At 43.3% G+C, this 22,881-nt stretch overlaps 1 protein-coding gene across 2 annotated transcripts in view; it reads right to left on the reverse strand.

The window, feature by feature from the left end:
- Window positions 1-622: 622 nt before the first annotated feature.
- Window positions 623-22,881, reverse strand: part of LOC148031294 (dynein regulatory complex protein 9-like) — a 52,482-nt gene continuing 30,223 nt past the window's right edge. The window contains exons 3-7 of one of the 2 annotated variants that reach the window (XM_087685719.1): window positions 21,939-22,142; window positions 21,809-21,855; window positions 21,594-21,696; window positions 1,238-1,422; window positions 623-1,042 (exon numbers count right to left, since the gene is read on the reverse strand). In XM_087685719.1, coding sequence (XP_087541845.1) covers window positions 790-1,042; window positions 1,238-1,422; window positions 21,594-21,696; window positions 21,809-21,855; window positions 21,939-22,142 — 792 coding nt within the window. In that variant the 3' untranslated portion in view covers window positions 623-789. The remainder of the gene's footprint in view (window positions 1,043-1,237; window positions 1,423-21,593; window positions 21,697-21,808; window positions 21,856-21,938; window positions 22,143-22,881) is intronic. The other variant, XM_087685720.1, reaches the window with a different exon arrangement.

Consider the following 22,881-nt stretch of genomic DNA (forward strand, 5'->3'; position numbering starts at 1 on the left):
ACCAACTATTATGCTCCCAAGAGGAAGCACCCAAGTGTTTCAAGACTTCACAAAACTTTGTACAATGACACAACAAAAAGAGACACAAAATGTACCTACAAGAAATCCTTGTATTATGAAGTAGAAAGGTACAACATGTAGCACCCCTCAAGACTACACCCTTGTGATGCCGCACATGTGAGGGGTCACTACTAAGTATAGGGAATCACTTATAGAGTGCACACCAAGTTGTGTTTTAAGTCACCAATGTTGCCTATACATGTGCATTTGGCTCTAATGCACACCTACAAAGCGCCAAGCGTGGGGAAGGGGGATACTACCCGTGTGTGTCCCCTAACAATTCCTAATAGTATGGCCCTACAACAATGAACTGTCACAAATTATGATGACTTCACAAAGAATATTACTTGAAATCCTTAACAAGAAAGATTCGTCATTTAGATATACTACAAATAATAGATGCAATTTGAACAATAGCTCCTATCAGATGAGGAAAGGACAAGTTAGAACAATAAACATTTAAGCAATGAGACTTTACAAATTTATAGTATAATATTTGCAAAATTTATAGTATAAGATAAGGAAAGGAGAAGTTAGAACAATAGACATTTAAGCAGTGAGACTTTAGAAATTTTTAGTATAAGATTTTTTAATATTTTCTGCTGAATTGCTACTCACCAAGTTCTAGTATCATTGATTGACATTAAACCGTAGCTAATTTTGGGTTTTGGGGATGAATACACGATTTACAAATTCACTTACATCTAGCACCCACTTTTAACCAATGACCTACTTCTTAACATCCTTTTTCTTTTTCTTGCCTTGCCCCTTCTTTTTCTTTTTCAGTTCTTTTCTCTTCTTTGCAATCTTCTTGAGTTCCTGGCTATGCTGCAATCGCACCTTGAATCCACGCCAAACTTTTTGAATTTTGATGACTGCTCGTGTCTCTGTCTCAAATCTCCCAAGTTCCTCAAGATCTAATGTTTGTTCTTTCTGTGAATCAGCTTCCTGGGCCGCTCTTTCTGCCATCTCAGCATTATACCTGGGAGAGGCAGCTTTGTTAGTTGTATGGTCAAAGATTGGCTATTACCTTCTCAAGGGATGGATCCCTCGACACGAAACATAGTTCTTTTCGTGGTAGTACTTTAGGTTGATGTAAGAAATGTGTGTTAGTTATGCAACCCTCAAATTTCAGCCCTTAAATACACATAAGTGCAAATGCATGTCTCCTAAATACCTTGGTTCCAACTCTGAAAGCAGTTTCTCCTTCTCTACTTTCTGATCTCGTAGCTTATTCAGCATCAAGTCCATGTATTGAACATCATTCTCATGTCCTGTTGCTAAATTTATGGCTTCCTCCATCAACATCAGATTTTGCTTCTTTAAAAAATCTACACAGACTACATTGACGCGCTTTTCCACCTAGAACCCAAAAGCTTTTAATAGAACGCTCTCTCTCTCTCTCTCTCTCCTTCCTGTAATTTTCTCCTTTTTGTCTGAAGAAAAAAAACAACCTATCCGAATATCTATTACAAGTGGGATAGGGGGAAAAAAAAGAGAATTTCACCTAAAAGCATATTACATGGGGGTGGACTCTCTCTCTCTCTCTTTTTTTTCGTAAAAGGTAATTATATTAATTACGAAAAAAAATACAAGATTACTTGATTACAAGATACATGACGACAATCTAAGTCATCATGTGAAGAGATTCTAAGTGCTACAAGTTACAATGTCATGGCAAAGATGCAAAGGAAATTGCCCTATGCCAGGGACGTAAGTCCTCCCTAGAGAGCAAATCAAAATGCCGGAGAAGATCCAACTGCCAATACAAGAGGCCCTTAAGCCTGGCAATATGCCGCTGAATATTATAGGCGGAGTCAAAAAGAAAAGCATTCCGGACGGTCCAGTTATGCCAGCAGCCCCAATATCGAAGAAAATGAAACACAAGCTTCATATGTGGCTGTGCAGGAGCGGGGTATTTGGGCTGCCCAAAAACCCAATCAAAGGGGCGCAGGGTGGGACCAACCACTCCTTGCCAAACAGCCGACATAAATAACCAGACTTTCTTTGCGAGGGGGCAAGAAATAAATCGGTGGCGGGCGGATTCCACAGCAGTGGTGCAAAAGAAACAGTGACCATTGGAGATTCGCGCTTGGAGAGAGCCGAAGCAAGCGGAAGACCACCAACCATTATTCTCCAAAGAAAAACTTTACATTTGAAGGGTGTCTTGTTCAACCAGCCCGCCATCACAGTTTCCCTCCACCATGACCGGGATTTACGTAATCCCCATAAAGCATTCACTTTGGTGACGAGCCATTGATGATCTTTAATCAGAATATGATACACTTGGTTAGCAGAAGCTTTGCTTACGGTCAGCCGGCCTTGTAGGTCCCAATCCTGCCAGGGATGATCCGAAGCAAGGGCAGGAAAGGGTTGTCTGCTCTGGAGCACCCTCAAAAGCTGTTCCCATAAAGGCCTGTAACCACGAGGGATCCGGAAAAGCCGCCTGGCTGTACGAAAAGATATAAGCACATTGCGACTGGCAAGGGTGGCATCCGCAACTGAAGACAAACCCAAACGGGCCATCCGGTTAAATTGTGGTCTGAGGTCCTGTTTACCGTCCCATGCAAGTAAACGGGAAACTGCCAGCAACTCCAATTGAAAAGAGTTAGCAGCTAGGCGATCCTCCGCTGGATGCCACTGGGCCTTCTGAAGGACGTGTTTCCAGGAACACACCAAATGAGTGAGCAGCAACGAAGAAGAGCTGGAGAACCGCGAATCAGCATTAAGAACATGCCACCAAGAACTCCGGATCTGGGTATTGCCATGTTGAAGCCCCTGGCCCTCAAGGAAATAACGGGCTATATCGACCCATGGATGATGATCCGAGCACATGGCGCGGAAAAGCGACCAACGGAGTGCCTGCATGTGAGTTTGGGCATCTAAAATAGCTCCGCCACCCATGCGTTTAGGAGTGCACGCATGCGACCAAGAGATCCAGGAAATACCTACGTGCAATGAGTCTTTCTTCCATAGCATGAAACGAATGGACTGAGTAAGAGCAGTGAGAGTCGTAGTAGTCCAGGGCAACAATGGTAAGAAATATGTGAGCATTGGCAACATAATAGACTGGGCCACTTTGAGACGAACATGGAAAGGCCAGGCTTGAGATTTCCAATACATAAACTTAGCCACCATTTTCTGAGAAATCCACTGCAGCAGCTGCTTTGGGGGAACATCAACACCCAAAGGGTACCCAAGGTGCCTGACAATGGAGCCACGAGGAACAACCAGACCCTGCCAGTCCAAGGACTGCAAATCCGACTCCGTGCAGCTGAGAATGGCTGATTTGAGGGCGTTAATGCGAAGGCCGGACGCCTGACCAAAGAGGCCCCAAACATCCAATGCTCTTCGAAGGTTATCCCTGTCTGCACGCAAAATCATAAAAGTATCATCCGCCAGGGATTGGCCAATGAAGTGCTGTCCTGTAGGAAGCGACAGTCCTGCCAACTGAGAAGAGGCTGCCATATGAGATAACATCGAAAGAACTGGATGTGTGGCAAGGGCAAAAAATAGAGGGCTCAAAGGGCATCCTTGTCTGACAGAGCGGGCAAGGACAAATGGCTCAGTAACACCTCCGTTCAGCATGACCCGCGAAGACGCTGCAGCGCTAATAGTGTATATGAGACTAGACATCCGCGGACCAAAGCCCATAGCAGACATAAGTTCAGCAACGAAAGACCAGTCTAGATAGTCAAAAGCCTTTTCCAGGTCCAGTTGAATCAGTACGACCTCCTGATTGGAATGCCTGGCATAATCAATTGCCAGTTGAGCATTCAATACATTGTGTAGGATATTTCGGCCCTGAATAAAACCATACTGTAGAGGGTGCACAATGGCCGGGAGATGCTTATGGAGCCGATTCGCCATCACCTTGGAAAAGATTTTGTACATTGAACCCATCAAAGAAATTGGGCGCCACTGTGTCAACTTAGATGGCGAAGGAGCTTTTGGAAGCAGTTTAATGAGGCCTTCTTTCCATGAAGAAGGCATGATCCCCGTTTCCCACACCTGCTGGAACAAAGCCTGCAAAGGTTTCACCAGTTGGGTAGCAAAAGCTTCAAAGAACTCGTTAGTGAGACCATCCCAACCCGGGCTTTTATCCTTAGGTAAGTGTAGCAATACGTCCATAACCTCTGTCTCAGAAATATCAGACTCCATAGTAGTTTGCATGTCCTGCGGAAGCTGATTGCGGACCAGGTCATAAAAGGCCGAACGGGCCTGAGTAATTTGGACCGAAGGGGGAGAGGTGGAACCGAGAAGGTCATGGAAATAATTCCTACACATATGCACAATAGTCTGCGGATCCAGGATAAGGTGGCCTTCTGCATCCTCGAGTCTGGTCATATTTTCTCGAGCAGGAGAAGCATGGAGCGCTCGAAAGAACTTATGGGTCTGACATGCACTATCTTGCAAAGTTTCTGTCAGATGTTGCAGTTTTGCCTGCTGATATGATTTTAACTGGAATGCTTTAATAAGATCAGCCAGCTGCATGTCTAGTGCAAGCAGAAATGCATCATCCGGAGTGTCGACCAGCAGAGAACGAACCAAAGCCAGCAGATCCTCTGCTGCCTTGCAACGCTGCCGACAAAGAGAGGCATGATAAATCCCATACTGCCGAGCAACCCGTTGCACATTAGAGAGCAATCTTTCAAAAGACGCAGTGCCCTGAGAAGAGAAGTCCAAGACAAATCTGTCAATCAATTGCTGCATATAGCCCTGAAAGAGTGCATGCTTCAGGTAAGATGAGTTGAAGCGCAAAGGGAGGCGGTCCAGAAATCGCTTGAAAGGTGCAATGGGTTGTGCAAGCAGCTCAAGCTGCAGAGGGAAATGGTCTGACAAAGCATATTGCTGCAACACTTTAATGTCGAGCATCTCGGGAAGAAAGTCATCATTCTGCATGATATACATACGATCCAGTCGCGACCATGTTGTTGCATACTGAGCCGAATGGAAAGTAAATCCTGTAGAAGACGGGTGTAGCCAGGACCAAAGATCTTGCTTAAGAACAGAAAGAGCCAACTGATGCCACATACGACTTTCAGGCGCGTCCATCACCGAATGCTCCGATGTGGACTGGGAAGAATCCACACACATATTAAAATCCCCCATGAAGAAGCCTCGTCTGCCAAGTGACAAGGAGGCCTGCAAAGTCTGCCAAAGCTCCCGACGAGATAACGAATCATTCGGAGCATAGAGGCCAAGTAGCCATAAGATTTCCCCTTCGAATAAAATTTCAATCACCAAAAAGCGGCCATGAACATCATTTTTAATAAGCACGGGCTGATATTTGTCATGTATAATCATGAGCACTCCCGAATAATGCATGGCCTGTGTCCCTGCATAGAACAGTCGAAAGCCATTGCAATCCACTACTTTTCCGGCTTCACCGTGACTCTTGTGCTCAACAGCGCACAGGACATCCCACTGATTTTCATGCAATACCGTCCACATGGCATGTTGCTTGTGGCGAGAGCAAATTCCTCGCACATTCCACGTGGCTATTTTTATGTGTAGTTAAAACCAAATCAGGTACGAGGCACAGCTTGCCTTGATTTGACCTTGTCAGCAAGAATGTCCAGGACTCCCTCGTCCAAGAAATCCGCCAACACAGCAAAAGAGTTCTGAGGACCAGATTTGGAAGTAGACGGCATATCTGCTGACTTGGGGTTGAAACGGGGGTAACGACGGTCCCATGGGGTAATGACATTACCTCTGGTATCAAATGCCAGCTTAGCAGGGGGACCCTTTGGACGATCTGAATACATTTTTCTGGCGGGTTGATGACGGGGGGCAGAGGAAACCATAGCAGGAGCAGCGTGCTCAGAAGACAACATTTCCTTCCTGCGCATATATGTACGCATGGAATCTTGTGAGGGAGTAGACACAGTATTTTCCATGCCAGCAACAACCCTGTTGCCTTTTTTTGCACGTACTTCCACCCAATCAGTGGCACGGGAATCCAGACCCGAAACCTGTTGTTTACCTTTGGCCAGAACTTGGGGCTGGTGGATAGCATCCAGCGACGGGGCATCACACGCCATATCTTCCGTGGGCGGCACAGCATGGCCAACATCGGAGGTATGTCGCTGTTCCGGGCATTCAGCCATGAAATGCCCCAACTGTCCACAGGAAAAGCAGTGCCCTGCAAAATTGCCCCATTTCAATCTAAAGTGTAACGGATGCATGCCCGAGCAATTAAGGCGCAACCAAGCAGGCCTTTTTCTTGCAGTGTCCCATAGCATACATAAGCGGTTGCGATTCACTGTCCGGAGACTGGGAGGGACGAGAACAGTGCCCACCGCGGCCATAGCATCCTTCAACAGTGGCCAATAAACAGCCGGGCAATTTTCCACTTCCACCCATACAGGGCATTCACGTTGCAGCAGACGCTGAAAATCTGCCATTGGGCGCCATGGAACCACATGAACCAAGCGGCGTTCAAAAAATAAAGGCAGTTTAGACAGGAGAGCAGCACGCTGCGTCTCTGATTTTAACAGAATCTCAAAAAACCCCCGGGAGCCAACAAAAATCTCTTCAACACATTCCCCTTGTAGCAGACTGTGCAGCCACTGGCGAATACGGGAGAGCAGCGGGATTCGACCAGTGAAGAAGAGTATCACAGCGCGATCATAAAATACTGAAAAGGAGCGCAGGACAGTTTTTGGGTCAACGGTGGCGTCCAGAACATCGTCAGGCGCTGAGTCGGAAAAGGCTTCCTGATTATGTTGAACGTAGTCGCCAAGCAACGTGTTGGCAAATTCCAGTAAATGCTCCCAGTCAACATCCTGGGAGTCCGCAGGATCCGAAGCAACCTGAGCATAGGAACGATCCTGAGGAACACCTATCTCTTCCGGAGTATGCTTGGTACGTTTACCCGCAGGCTGAATGTCGGGACCAGGGAGCATCTCTTCGTTGCACGGAACCATATCCTCAGGTTCCTCGGCATCAGAATCCGGGCCAAGTGCCGCCACTGTTTGGTCTATGAAATCCAGATCCAAACCAGCCATCGTATGACAATTTGATCGTGAAAGAGGACTGACCCTGTCTTTCTCCCGCTCTCTCTCTCGCCCGCTGGTCTGTACAGATGCGCTGTCCAGGGGTGTACTCTGCAAAGACAGCTAATAAAAGCTGAGCTGTACGAGGAAGAAGGCTAGCAGGCAACGGCAGGGCTGAACCGTCAGCCACAGACTCGCTGCGAAGCAGGGGCGACAAGAGATCGGGCACGCAGCCGAGGGCGACGGAGCCTGCAGACGGGGCCTGCAGACTAGGACGACGGGGCTCAGGCGGCGGGGCCTGCTGACGAGGGCGGAGGGCCTGCAGACGCAGGCGGCGGGCCTGCAGACGGGGCCTGCAGACGCAGGCGGCGGGGCCTGCAGACGCAGGCGGCGGGGCCTGCAGACGAGGGCGACGGGGCGCAGGCGGTGGCGAGGGCGAACAGGTACGTGCAGGGTTTTCGCAGGCGCTGACGAACGAGGGCAGGCGATGGCGAACAGGGAGGTCTCGCGGGCGATGGCGATGGCGACAGGGAGGTCGCGACTCTCTCTCTCTCTCTCTCTCTCTCTCTCTCTCTCTCTCTCAGCTACATCTCTCTCTCTCTCTCTCTCTCTCTCTCTCTCTCTCTCTCGGTTGCTGATAACCAAAGAATAATCACATGATCAAGAAGCCAGCTGGCCAGCATGCGAAAGCCATATTCACCTCTGCAAAAAGCAAAACCCCGAAAAAGTCAAAAGTGTGATCGCAAAAAGAGAGAAATTGTTGAAGCCCTTGAAAGGTAAGACTATCCTGCACCACCGAGCACAAGCAGTGAACAAAGTCATACAACTAATCTCTGACCATGGAGCAGCCACATCGCAAATGACAACCCTTGCTGATAACATAGAAGCTACTTGCAACAACAATAAGCCTCTAATGCAACCAATATGACCATGAATTCCAGAGGCAAAGTTGAAGATGAAAGTATTTCTACTACAAGTATGTGCCAAAGTTCATTCCAATGCAAAGAAATGAAGCAAAATGAGAATGTTGTGAAATGTGTCAATTTGGGGTCACCTTCACAAGACCCATGCGCGATTTGTAATTTCTATGGATGTCATGGAAGTCCTAACCTTAGAAATAAACTCCTAAATCTGTCTAGCAACCAAGCAAGAAAGAAAAAAATGACATCCAATTTCCACATGTAGTGCAAGATACACAATGGCCACCATCGCCACACCATATCACCAGTAGGGAGGATTCAATAAGAACTCTCCGTGCAAACCTTGCCTTAATACAAGATCATTGACATCCACAATTGTAGCAATCTACCCTACCATTTTGTACAGCTGTCTCTCCAGGATCACACCTCATTGGCCTTTTTAGTAACCCACCTTTAATCCTATATCATCTTACAGTCCATTGCATTTGCTGAAAGTTGCACAAAATCATCAGAACATGTGTCTCTCCAGGACCACACCTTATTAGCCTTTTTAGTAACCCACCTTTAATCCTATATTGTCTTACGGTACATTGCATTTGCTGAAAGTTGCACAAAATCATCAGAACATGTGAAACTCCAATCTTGCCAAGGATCAAAAGTCCTCAAAATCAAGAAGAGGAATATGCTGCCCAATTTTCTCCTCCAACCTAGACCACACCAGCCAGTGATTTCTAGGCATGTGGAAGTATCATCGATGACGAAGGCAAGAATAAAATCTTCATCGGTGACAAATAGGAGAATCTCCCACCATCTTCACAACTAATCCTGTCATACTATTCAACTTCTTTATGAACTATAATTTCTTTGGCCAATGCAGCAATTTCTGCTTACAAGAAATTTGGCATTTTGTCTAGACTTTGGTGGGTGCCAACAAGTAAACGGCAATAGGTATTGCCAAAAAGATCAAGCGTGATAACAAAACTTAGGGCATTTAATTCTTTGAATATAATACAAAACATGGCACCAAGAGGTCGGAATACAAGTATTGCCATGAGATTCCCCACCTCCTCAGCAAAAGCTTCTACAGTATCCACCAAGGGTTCTACTCCAAACTAATGTCCTATAAGAGACTTAATCAAAGAGCCACCATGTGTGTCTTAACATCCAAAAGAGCAGCACCACCCATAGACTTTGGAGAAGAGACATGGTTCCAAGACACACAATCTGACCCAAACAATATCCTTGGTTCTTCCAGAGTATAAATTGAATCGGTTGGACCAATTATCCAAAGATTCCAAAGTTCAAGGTAACAATAGAAGGAAGAAGGAAATTATAACAATGCACCACTGTAAGACAAGCATGCAATGGCCAGCCTTGAGATTTCAAGTATTCAAATCTATCCTACGCAAGAATTTTCAACAGCTCTGGGAACTCCCACGTCATAGATACTCTAGATTGGCACTAACCTCATCTAGACAACTAGAAGTAGGAGGCGAGAAGAACTGTTGGTTTTCACAGATGGCTATTTGGATGAGCCTACATGGTTTGGATATTGACCATCTTCCACCTTTTGGATTATAGCCTTGACTGCCCTACACTCTCTCTCAACCGATAAGAGTTGAACCAGGTGATCAGAGTTGATATCTTGAGGATTGAGACAGCAAGGACATGGATCCATCCACCACTCCCTCTAGGATCGAGGATGGAGTTCTACAGGAGTCATTTCTTGTCTCTCCGATGATGGTTTCACTATTTAGCTAGCATATATGGACACGCATCTCTCCCATAGCGTATGGGTTGCTATCGGACAGATTCTGTGAGAGTGCGCTGCGGAAGAGGGAATACGAATACGGAGGGAGAGAGAGAGAGAAAGCAGAAAATAAGGAAGAGAAATCTACACTGACTGAAATGAATACTGAATACAAACAGGAAGGCGGAAGGAAACTGATCAGTCCCCCTGCACGCAGCCCACAGCGTCAGTGAGGGCACCAGATTAGGCTGATGATGATGGGTGCACCACCACGGGGGGGGAGTGTCGGAATCTGCAAGAAGACAAGTGATCAAGTGGGGAGGGGGGCTGCCTATAAATAGGAAAAAGGACAAACCCTAACCCTAACCCTAAAATGGGCACAAACCCTAAAAATGCCCTAAAATGGGCACCCCACATGACCAAAAAAGTGGCCGGGCAGCCAGTGGCTGCCCACTAAAAGAGGCCAAAAAGAAATACACATCCTAAGACAGCCAGTCAAGAATGACTAGCCTCCCCCATCATAACATATGACAGACATGTCAGAGCTCCTAATGTCCTTGTCTGACTCAGACTGAGGCTCACAGGCAGGAGATGACAAGGCATGACAAACATGACTGCTAACACCCCCTCTCAGATCCTAGATGCGGCTGAAGGCCGAAGAAGAAATAGAGCCTGGGGTGGCAAGAGAAATGCCAATGTCGATGAAGTCCGTCGATGTAGACTGCCGGCTGAAGGAGCTCCTCACGATCCTAGGAATCCCCCTCTAAAACACTAGGGGCCAGGGAATCCACAGCCGCATCACTGAGATCATCCCCTGCTAAAAGGGATGGGGGGTACGAGGGAACCACCGAAGGAAAAGGTGGGGGATGGGAAGGAACCTGTGGAATAGAAGGTGCACAAGCGGGAACGGGTGTAGCAATAGACTGCCTCGGAGGACCCTGCATCAAAGAAGGGGAATGGAGCCTGTAAAGCCTGCTCTCCTACCAACCTGTAGATAAGACAGCTCCTGTAAAAGAATCCTCAATAACAACGGCATGCTCGGTGAAAATCACTGGAAGGGGCTCGCCGAGATACATGAATAGAAGGGGGACGGGAAAGAGGAATAGACTTCGGACGACGGTCCTCATGATAGAAATCACGCCTCCGTTCAGATGAGTGTCAAGACAAAAGCTCGTCATCTGAGTCATCAAAGCCCGTAAACTGATGAGAAGACATCTTCGATATCTACAAACACCAAAACACAACAAGGGAAGGTTGCCAGTGCCGAAACACAAACACTAGAAGCTCCTGAGCTGGCCGCCTTGCACAAAACGCAAGGATGATGTCAAAGGCAAGTGCTAACGATGCAATCACCACAGAAAAAACAACCTCCTGCCTCAAAACGCAATGAGAAATGAGGTTGCCAGCTTGGAGGAGTGCCGCCAGAGGTTGAACGCAGCCACAGAAGCTGAAAACGCAGCTTGGTGGAGTGTCACCCAACTAGAAGAGGGCTGCCCAGGCTGAAAACGCAGATTTTGGGGATGACGCCAGCAGCAAACACAAAGATGTAACACCAAAACAGGCCGCCTTGATCAAGGAGATGGTGCAGAAGGTGACGCCTCAGCTGTTGGAGACGTCTTGAACAGCAAACGCAAGGTTGTGGGTGTTCTCCCGCGTAGATCTCAGCTCCGTATACTCTCCTTCGGCTCTGATACCATGTGAGAGTGCGCTGCGGAAGAGGGAATACGAACACGGAGGGAGAGAGAGAGAGAGAGAGAGCAGAAAATAAGGAAGAGAAATCTGCACTGACTGAAATGAATGTTGAATACAAACAGGAAGGCGGAAGGAGACTGATCAGTCCCTGCACGCAACCCACAACGTCAGTGAGGGCACCAGATCAGGCTGATGATGATGGCAGCACCACCACGGGGGAGAAAGAGTGTCAGAATCTGCAAGAAGACAAGTGATCAAGTGGGGAGGGGGGCTGCCTATAAATAGGCAAAAGGACAAACCCTAACCCTAACCCCAAAAGGGGTGCAAACCCTAAAAATGCCCTAAAATGGGCGCCCCACATCAATGACCAAAAAAGTGGCCGGGCAGCCAGTGGCTGCCCACTAAAAGAGGCCAAAAAGAAATACACATCCTAAGACAGCCAGTCAAGAATGACTAGCCTCCCCCATCATAATATATGACAGACATGTCAAAGCTCCTAATGTCCTCGTCTAACTTAGACTGAGGCTCACAGGCAGGAGATGACAAGGCATGACAAACATGACTGCTAACAGATTCGCACCTCCTCACATAGGCTTCAGATGGAAACAAGCAGATGGACAAATACCCTAGCAGAGGATAAGACTTGCCCTCTTTGTGGTCAAGAGCCTAAGATGGAGGAGCACTACATATGCAGATGAACAATATACTATGACATACGAGGATGGTACCACTGCCTCTTCTGTGATGGATTTGGATCGCGTCATGGAGTACGAGAGCCAGAGATGCCTAGGTCTTTTCCTCTTGGAGCTCGAGAGGCGTTGAACTGCACTACTGCGAGACAGGAGGCTATCTCACCCAGAGGGACACACACAGAGAGCAGTGACAAACTTCTTCTACAGAGCCGACCCTACTGACACTACCAGCCTAGCAGAGACAAAGCCACCCTGCTAGACACTTTACAGGCCACACCGTGGAGTCATATTGGATAGAGCCATTTCCCTTCGTCGAGCACGACGACCCCGTCTACCAAGACCACGTCCAAGGAGGCCACACCACATTCGGATTAGAGCCATTATCACGAGACACCGAAGACTCACCACTAGGCATATCAGTGAAGTAGCTAGGGACTGCATCATAGCTGAGATCATGTGCAGAACTTGAGATCAGCTACATCCCGTAGTCTCCACCACACTTTTGTACATGGTTCTATCAGATCTGGTTCTCCTTTCCTTTCCTTTTCTTTTCTATCGATGGAACAACACTACACATGGTTCAACCCTAGTATAGTCCCATCGTATAGTTAATTTCAATATTGTTTCATAGGCCACCCACTTATTTGTAATGCTATCTTTACCTTACTGATGAGATGACATTAGACATGGATGTACTCTAGATTTTGTCTCATAGGCCACATTGGCCTTATGTAGATGTTAATATATCTTTCTTTCTTTCTCTCTCTCTTTTTCGTGAAGATAATTGAATTAAGTAGTAAATATTTACATCAGACCATCAAGTCAACATTCTCTCTGTATCTCTTACTTTCTATTACATCAGACCATCAGGTCAGCATACTCTGTGTATGTGTGCGCGCGCGCGCGCGCTCTCTACAAGTCGTCTCCTTTTGGTCACACAAGTCACCTATAAATCATACGAATCTCCAAATGTGCAAAATTGAACAGCCCTGCTAGTGGTGTCAAAGTGCAAGCACCCTACAAGGTGTAGGGATGTAGGTGCAGGGCTGCAAGCAGGCACCCCAAGTAGAAGGCGACCAATAGGACAAATGGCCTGAGGGGCAAGTGGGCAATATAGCAAGCCTGCAGGCCCATGCAATGACAGTAGGCTTAGCATGCACCGCAGATTTATTGCGCTAGAGCTAGGCACACAATCGCCAAGGGCTCCTGTGTGTGTGTGTGTGTGTGTGTGTGTGTGTGATTATAGAATGGTTGGTATGATGATGATTATAGAGAGACATGAGCATGCATCCAGCACAAGGTGGCACTTGATGTATGCATACATAGGCATGCTCGGACACTCTTCAAACACTTAAGAGCAAAAAATAAGCAAGAATATTTGGCTTGATTGAAGGAGAGATGTATTCTATATTTGTGGGATAGTTTTGAAAGTTAGATAAGTACCATACTAAACATCAGATAGAACTAATCAGATACCATCAAACATGACAACTAGGGCCAAAAATGCATGCCAATATACTTTGAACTTGGGATAAAATAAATGGTATTTGATCTTGGGACAAAATAAATGGATCCACTAGCACCAAAAAAATAAGAAAATCTACATAAGATTAGGCAAGAACATATAACACTGCCACTATAAGTCATACTCAACCATTAGATCCTCCCATAACACATATGGCATTTGCTTAAGTTCAAGCTGGGACCACAGTTTCACAGATCTCAACTAGTCAACCATAAACTCCCTCTAAAACCACAATAAATGTTTTGCAATGTTAAGAAAGTTGGTGTGCCACCAAAAGTAACACTATCTAGAAAACCTGACACCATGATTCCCCTTCTCTTGCTGGACTAGTCATGTACTTTTGCTGCACAACCCTAACCATGATTGATCAATTCATAGAGGGTCCACTATATAGAAAACTACATATCAGATACAAATCCTAATCCCAACCTCTTAACAACTTAGCAATGAGTTCAAAGACATCTACAAGCCCAAATCTTAAAAATCATAGAATTTCCTGGATGATCGCAATTGCAAAGGCAAGTTCATTCTAAGAAAGTAACTAGGGGAGCCTCTTTTGACAAGCAGAAACCATCATAGCCTTAATCTCTCACAGGAAAAGCAACCCATCACTCCATACTGATAGGTTCGTCTTTATGGAGCAGTAGACTATCCTAAGTTATCACAACCCCAAACACAAGTTCATTCTGGGAGACTAACTAGGAGAGCCACTTCTTTCTCGTGTATATTCATTTAGATTGTGGATCTAGTATGATGGGTTCTGCTACTCAGTCAAACATTTATTAATTGACACATATAATAGTGACAATTAAAATAACTCATTCAAGCAATCAAGTATTCATGTATCAAGAAATCATAAGGTGACATCCATGATTGTATGCCAACTTAATACAAGATCAAAAAGCTACAAACATATCTGAATATGAATACAACTAAGGCAACCTAGAAAGGTGGCACACCAAGGTTGGACATATTAACTACAATCATGATGCAAGTTTTGGTCTATAGAATGAAAGTTTGAAGGATAGCATGTCCCAATAGAGTTGGAATGGCTTCGAAAATGTACATAAAAGCTTCTTTAGACAACACTTCATGTGAAGACAACCACCACCTATTGGGGGTTAAAGGCCGCATCTGCCCAGCTGCTAACCTTTACTTGTACTTATTGCCCACACACCTATACACTACAAGTGGTGACCACACATCATTGTTACTTTATTCTTTTTTCTTTACATGACAATAGAATGAGGAAAGGCACGTCACGCGACTGTTGGAGTAGCCACACACTGTCTTGCTCTTTCTTGCTTGAACCTCCATAGCTCTTACTTCTATCTAGCTTCTGCTTACACTTCCACTCTTGCTCCACCTTTCAATAGATATCAAAGCAAGAGTTTGAGAAGCTTCTTTAGAATTGTATTCAACACAATAAGAAGAGCTTGCTTGAAGCTTTTATGGCAACCACATACTGAGGTATGCACCAGTCCCATTGAGCTCTCACCTGCTTGAGCTTGCTCCAAACTTGTTTTAGGCCTTCCAGAGGAGTGTTTGAGCATTGGCAACTGCTCTATTGTGGCACATACAGTTAGTAGCACTCCCCACCCCTGCAGGAACAACCCATGCTGTTTACACCTGCATTTCCAGCCTCTGTCACACATGCTCCAAATCACCTACAACTCGTTGCTCTTTTCTCTGTGCTTGGACAACTTGGACTTGAGCACCATTTGAAGTGCGTATGCCTAGCCATTGATTGTGTAAACAAAGCAGGTCTGCTGAAATACACTATGGGCAGTGTGTATTTGAATGCCTATGGCTCATGTAATGCTTATGGGGCAAGTTTGTAACTTCCGGATGTTGATTTGATGCTTAGGCAAACCTTTTTGGATCAATTATAGCTCGAATAGCTTGACAATTCAAGGGTTTATTGCTGCAGCAAAGTTTGCTCAGCAAGCATTTAGAGTGAATGTCTATGTATTGAATGCATACATGCTATTCGGGTATGCTACATGGTTATATTGATGCTTGGCATTGTTGTTAATGGTTGGATATGCTTATGTTGAGCTCTACAACTTCGATTTGAGCTCGATTGGTTGCCTTTGAGCAGTGGCTATTTGCTTCACTGATTTCTACTTACTGCCTTGAAGACTTATTGAAGGTTTATGCTCCCGGATATATACATGATGTATTTTGGGCACCCGAATAATATGAGCTCTATGCATTGAGCTTCCTTATTTACTTTGGGTACTCCGGATTTGCTCCAATGAGAGTATTTGGTACTTCTTGAGTAGAGCTTGGTTCTTTTGAGTCAGTGGAAGACTCTCTCATGCTGTCTTGGTTCATGCATATACTATCCCTATAGAGGTTTATGACTGAGCTAATTTGCCTTTGATTTGGACACCTTGTATCACTTATTACCAATGGGTCATTAGTGGTCAATACGTGCTTGGCATGCAGACGTAGGTTTACCAGAGTGCAAAAACAGCCAAGGTAGATTTGTTCTTGGAGTAAACTATGTGGCTGATTATGTCATGTTAACAGATTGGTGAACCGTCATGCTTCCAGGAAGCAATGGACAGACAAGATAGTAAGAAATGGCAAAAATCAATGCTATCAGAGATGTAATCTCTAATGAAGAATGGCACTTGGGATTTGATACTTTTCCCAAAAGGACAAAAAGTGCTACCCTACAAATGGATTTACAAAATGAAAGTCACTTTTGGTTCTTGCCCAAGTACAAGGCACGCTTGGTTGGTAAAGGATACAAGCAAGAACATGGAATTGATTTTGATGAAATATTTTCTCCTATAGTCAAAGTGACTACTTTGCAAACCATCTTGGGCTTGGTTGCATCTGAGGACATGGAACTCATACAGAAGGATGTGACAACCGCCTTCTTATATGGTGATTTGCATGAGGAAATCTATATGCAGTAGCCTGATGGTTTTGTTGCCAAGGGAAAAGAGCACATGGTATGTAAACTCAACATCAACATTGGAAGACTCAGATTTAGCAAGTATTGGCGCAAAAGAAGTAAGCTAAGGAATTGAAGTTAGAGAACAAAAAGCCAAAACTTTATGATGCAAACAACTGGAAAGGGCTTAATGAGCTATGTAAGTCTACCATTATTGTATCACCATTAAAGCCGGTGTACTTCAATGTCATTGAGACTAAGGGTAGTGCTTATGCATTATGCAAAATATTTGGGATCTCTACAATAAGAAAGTCCTACAACACAACTATACTCGCTTAAGAAACTAATGGATCTTCACACAAAGAAAGTGACATCTATGTCTCCTCATTCAAATGAGTTTCATTTCATTTTCAGTCAACTTACTTCACAGGGTCTTAAGTTTGAGAGGAATGAGAATTCTCTTTTCTTGCTTTTTACACTCTCTTGAACCTTGAGATACATTTCGCATTGCTATGAATGCAAACCCTCCTAAAGGTGACTTTGAGCTCAAGGGTGTAAAGGGTGCTTTGCTTACAGAAGAAGTAAACAGGAAGCATGTTGATGCAATCCATACTTCTCATACACTTACAGTGAGAGGCAAAAATAATGATAATGGGAATAATAATCGTGGCAATGATTCACAACCCAAGACAGGCAAGTCTAAGTCTCATGGGCAATCACGCAGCAAGTCTTGTGGTCTTAAGTCCTCTCTTACTTGTCATTATTGTAGATAACAAGGTCACATAAAGCAACAGTGCTATAAGATAAGCAATGATAGGCACGAAAAAAACAAGGAAAAAGTCCATGATAATGCCAAAAAATTTAAAGGTCTCACAGAATTGTTCCTAACTCCAGTATTAAGATAGAAGAGATAAATGCTTTGAAGTACCACTGAGATGATTACATACTTGTTGCTTCATCACTTGATACTACTCAGTTGACCAATGCTCCATCTTCTTACTCAAGTGTTGGTCATAGTCACCAAATATGTTTCATATTGTTTTGTGTTTCAAGGTTTCAAGATTTCATTTCCCATTTCATTTCATCAGCTACCTTGAGGTTTTGAGGTTTCAAAAAATATTATTAACAATAATTAAAATTACTACATATTAGTAATATTAGAGGGAAAAAACTAGATCCATATATAGTATTATTTGAGGAAGAAAATAAACTTATAAAATGAAAATGTTCATTCCACCTGGATCTTTGAGTCAAAAGTCAAAATCCTAAAACCAAAACATTTATTTCACCTCCTAATGTAGAAATTAGCATTCATGACTCACAAATCAAAATGAATAGACTACAATATACATATAGTATATAATGTAAAGGAAAGTAGAAACCAATCTTCATGAGTAAAAACCTTGTAAGAAGGTATTTTCACTTGAGATGGAAGCCCACGGTAGAGGGAAGGGTGAAGGAGGAGTGTGTGAAAGAGGAGGAGGATAAAGAGAAGAAAGAGATAAAGTGAAGATAAAGGAGGACAAGGTGGAGTATGAGGAGCTAGAGTAGAAAGAAATAAAGGAGGAGGAGGAGGAGATAGAAAAAATATGGGTTGTAATAGCAAAATAGCTCGCACATCCTTCTAATTAAAGAAATTATTGTAAAAACTTTTTTTACTTTGAAACCCTGTTTCACGAAATGAAACAAAGTAGGAAGAGATGGAGGAGGTGATTGGGCACATCGGGATGGTGGAAAAAATATAAACTATAAAAGAAAATATCCCTCATTTTTTAAAATAAAATAATTTTTTTTTAATTTCATTTCGCAAAATTATTTTTGTTTCGCAAAACAAAATGAAACATTTCGTATATTTCTAGGTTTGGTATTTTGCCAATACAAAATGCATTTTTTAATTACTATGGTGTTGGCTTCTTGTTTTGGGAGCTTCATTTCATGTTACTTTGCATCATCATTGGTTTTTTTACATACCATATTGTTACAAGTTCAGTTAGACTAGGAGATGACACATCATTCGATATTATTAGCATGGGTGATGTGAGACTGGAGTTTGATACTGGTGCTCCATTTGTGCTTCATGATGTAAGTCATGTCCCGACTTTGACTAAAAGCCTTATATCCACTAGAAAATTGAATGACAATAGGTATCATGTCTCTTTTGGTGATTTTACATGGAAGATTACCCGTGGTAGTCATGTTTTTGCTAGAGGTGCCAAGGTTAGCAACCTATACCCTTTTCTTATATCTAGATCTCTTAATCATGTCTTAGCCATGACTAATCTTCCTCATGTATCTCTTTGGTATCACCATCTTGGGCATATATCCCTTATAGGAATAAAAACACTCACTTATTTGCAATATTTGTCACCTCTTGACTACTCATGTTTCGACAATTGTGATCATTGTTTATATGGCAAGCAAATATGTAACTCTCATACAAAGACTAGCTCTATACGCATTAGTGAGCCTTTAGCTCTTGTTCATTCAAATGTTTATGGTCCCATGCCCTATCATGGTACTAAGTATTTTGTCACATTCATTTATGATTATTCGTACTAGGTTTAGGTCTATCCCATAAAGCAAAAGTCGTGTGTTTTCACTATGTTTCAGCACTTTCCTAGTTAAAAAATAGTATGTGCATAGGCTGAAATACCTACGATTTGATAATGGTGGTGAATATGTCTCTCAAGCATTTAAGTAGTTTTATGATGAGAGGGTTATTAAGCATCAGTTGGCTACCTCATACAACCTATCCCAAAATGGTGTTACAAAGCACATAAATAATACTATTTAGGAAAGAGTTTGCAATATACTTGGTCAAGCAAGATTACCATAGTACTTTTGGGCTGGGCCACTTACTACAATAGTTCATTTTATTAATAGATTCTCATGCACTACTCTTGGTGATAGAGTTGCAAAAGGAGGTATGGTCTGATAAACCTCTCTTATATGTGCACTTGAGTATTTTTGAATGTGAGACTTTTTGCCCTATTCAAAAAGGCAATCGCAGTAAGTCGAATCCAAAGTTGAATCCACTCACTTATGAGAAGGCCATGCGCAGAGGTGATAGTCACTCTTACAAAGAGGGCCATGCAACCTAAGTATGATTCATTGCAGAAAAAACCGTACATGGGATTTGGTTCCCTTGCCCAATGGAAAACATGCATTAACATGCAAGTGGATGTACAAGTTAAAAATATATATAGTCAAGATGACTACCCTACACTTGGTATTGGCCTTGCTTGCATGGATGGATCTGAACTTGTACCAAATGGATATAAAAACGGCTTTCCTTCATGGAGAGTTGTATGAGGACATTTATATGAAGCAACCTAAGGGCTTTGAGGGAAAGGGCAAGGAACCCCTGGTATACACCCTTTATGGATTCAAGCAAGCACCTCAGGAATAGTATCATAAGTTTAATACCTTTACACATTCACAAGGTTACTCCTATAATGATATGGATTTGTATATTTACATGAAGAAGGCTTGTGAAGGTAGCCTTACCATTTTGGTGCTATATATTGATAATATGCTGATTGTTGAGAGTGTTTATGATGAGCTAGATGCTCTGAAGACTCAGCTCAAAAAGAGTTTTGAGATAAAGGACATGGGATATGCCTCTCACATACTTGGTATACCCATTACACAATCGCTCTAAGAGACTCCTCTACTTGTCATAGAAAGAGTATATTCATAAAGTCCTTGAGCACGTCCAAATGCAAGGTGATAAGCTTATTGGCTGCCCATTATCTTCTCATGTGAAGATTAGTCTCAGCCAAGACCCCATATGCATCCACGATGGGCAGCTTGATGTATGACATGCTAGCCACTAGACCTGACATCACATTTGCATTGAAAGTTATGACTCATTATAAGGCGACATTGCAACACCGTGGAGGATATCACAAGATACCTTAAGGAAACTACAAATATGTGCATTTTTAATGATGGCCAGGATATTTGAGTTGTGGGCTATACAAACTCTAATTATGCGGAACATATAAACAGTAGTAGGAAGTCCATCTTTAGCTATGTCTTCATCTTTGCAGTTTCTCAGATATCCATAGTGCAAAAATACATGGCCTTGTCTACTACCGAGGCTGAGTACATTACAGCCACTGAGACTTACAAGGAGATCCTATGGTTAGGCCGTGGCAAACCTTGGTATGACTATGACTCCTACATTGCATTCACACTCTATGAGTGCTATTCAATTAGCACGTAATCTAGACTTTTATGCGAAGACCAAGCACATTGAGATCCGTTATCACTTCATCAAAGAGGTGGCTTAGGATATAGCAGATAGAGCTTGTCAAGATCTCGACTAACATAAATCTTACAAATCTACTCACTAAAAGTCTCCTAGTGGAACATTATCCCTTTATTAGAAAGATTATGGGTGTAGGATACAATGATGTCTATTCCTCATCCTATTGTATTTATATGTACACTTTGTACTTTATCACTTCTTTTTTTTCTCCACACTCAGACACATTCGCCTTTAAGTGGAAGGTTGTTGGAAGTTAAAAGGCCACCGGCCTATCTGCCTACATTTACTTTTACTTACTATCCACGCACCTATATTCTACACGTGACAATCGCCCATCATTGTCACTCTATTCTTATTCTTTACGTGACAATAGAATAAAGGAAGGCAAGTCACACACTGTGACTATTGGAGTTCCCACACACCGTCTTGCTCTTTCTTACTTGAACTTACATAGCTCTTACTTCTTTCTTGCTTCCACTCCTGCTTTCACTCTTGCTCAACCTTTCACTACCTAACCAATGATGCTTTTGGAAATGGATATACAACCTATTGAGATGCAAGCTATCATGAGGGTGTATAAACATGTGAAGAATGTTAAGTGTGTAGACTGCCACATTGGCTTGAAATCTTAGTTGCACAAAAAAAGAAGACAAACAAACACAGATTTTCTCTCAAATTGAAAAGGGAACTTGTTGAACAAGTAATCTGATAATCTAAAATAAACCTCTAGCCCTTGAAAACATCATTGTGAAGATTATTAGAGCTTCAAGTTGACCTCTATTTGATTTTCAAGTTGACTGATTTCATCTCTTAGTAATTTCAGTCTCTCCTCCCTTAGTCTGCGCTTACAATCTGCTTCAGCTATTGCCATATCTGCCCTACAGTTTTCACTATCCGTTTAGAGTACTTGAAAAGCTAAAATCTTCTGAATTAAACTAACAATTAAAAAACCTTCTTTGCATTTTTTTAACAAGAGCAAACTTCCCTTACCTGTACTGTGCAGTCAATTTGTTTTGCTTCTTCAATTCTTTGATTGCCTGAGACACCCAGAATCATCTTAGCCATGTAGACATAATGATTTACGGAGTGAGGAAAGCATCAATGCTTCCATTGGCCACACCTGTTTAATTTGAACTAAAGATTTGCTCCAGTTGACAACAGCCTGTTTATGTGCCAGATCTTCTACTTGCATTTGCTGCCTGAGTGAGTGCATTTCTGCATTCAGGCTTTTAACATGCTCCAGGCTTTCTGGCACTCTCTTTGCAGCAATGTCATGCTCTAATATTAGATTTGCTAATAATGAATATGTACCAGATTTCTCCATCTGCAAATTAAATTGGAAGTCTCATTCACTAGAGCCAAGATCTAGAGCACTCAACTTTGATGGTTAAATTCAACGGGTGCTGGAAAAAAAATTTGTAAACAAAAAGTTATTCCACAAAACAATTGGACCCCTACCATTATGTCAACTTTCAGAAAGGTAGTATACAATTATTGTACCCATGCTGTGACTAACGTGACAATTGTAATTTGGAATTGTGCAGTTAATTATTAAGCGTGTTGTGCTGCTTTTAGATTGAGTGCTTGCTGTGCTATCAAAAAACTTGGGAACCAAAGGCAACAAAAATGGAAGTCTGCAACTCATCCCAACAGCTTACTAAGCCACCTGAATTTTCATTTCAAAACTTCTGGCATTTTTCTAGCTCTTAAAACAGCCCGAAGAAAGCAATTTTGCAGTTTGGATGCCACAAGACTTTTCAGTAGGTCAACTGGCTCAAAATTTCCTATAAAAGGGGACTCAGAAGGCAATCCCACTTTTATCCTGATTCCCTCATCTCATTCTATGCCAACTCTCCATCATCTTCTTCATTATCTTCTCTCTTCAACGACTGCTGCCATTCACCCAGCCAGCTAGCACCCTTCAACTTGATGGCTGCCGCCTGCCCAGCCAGCTGCCGGCATCATCAGGAAGCTGTTGCCAGGCTTCTCCTGCTGCCACCTCTTCCCTGAGAGTTGTTGACAACCTGTTGGAGGCTTCATCCTGCTCAAATCAGCTGTATTAT

Source organism: Lygodium microphyllum, chromosome 9 (genome assembly GCF_053477565.2).
Source record: "Lygodium microphyllum isolate KBCC chromosome 9, Lygodium_microphyllum_v1.1.10, whole genome shotgun sequence".
NCBI lineage: Eukaryota > Viridiplantae > Streptophyta > Polypodiopsida > Schizaeales > Lygodiaceae > Lygodium > Lygodium microphyllum.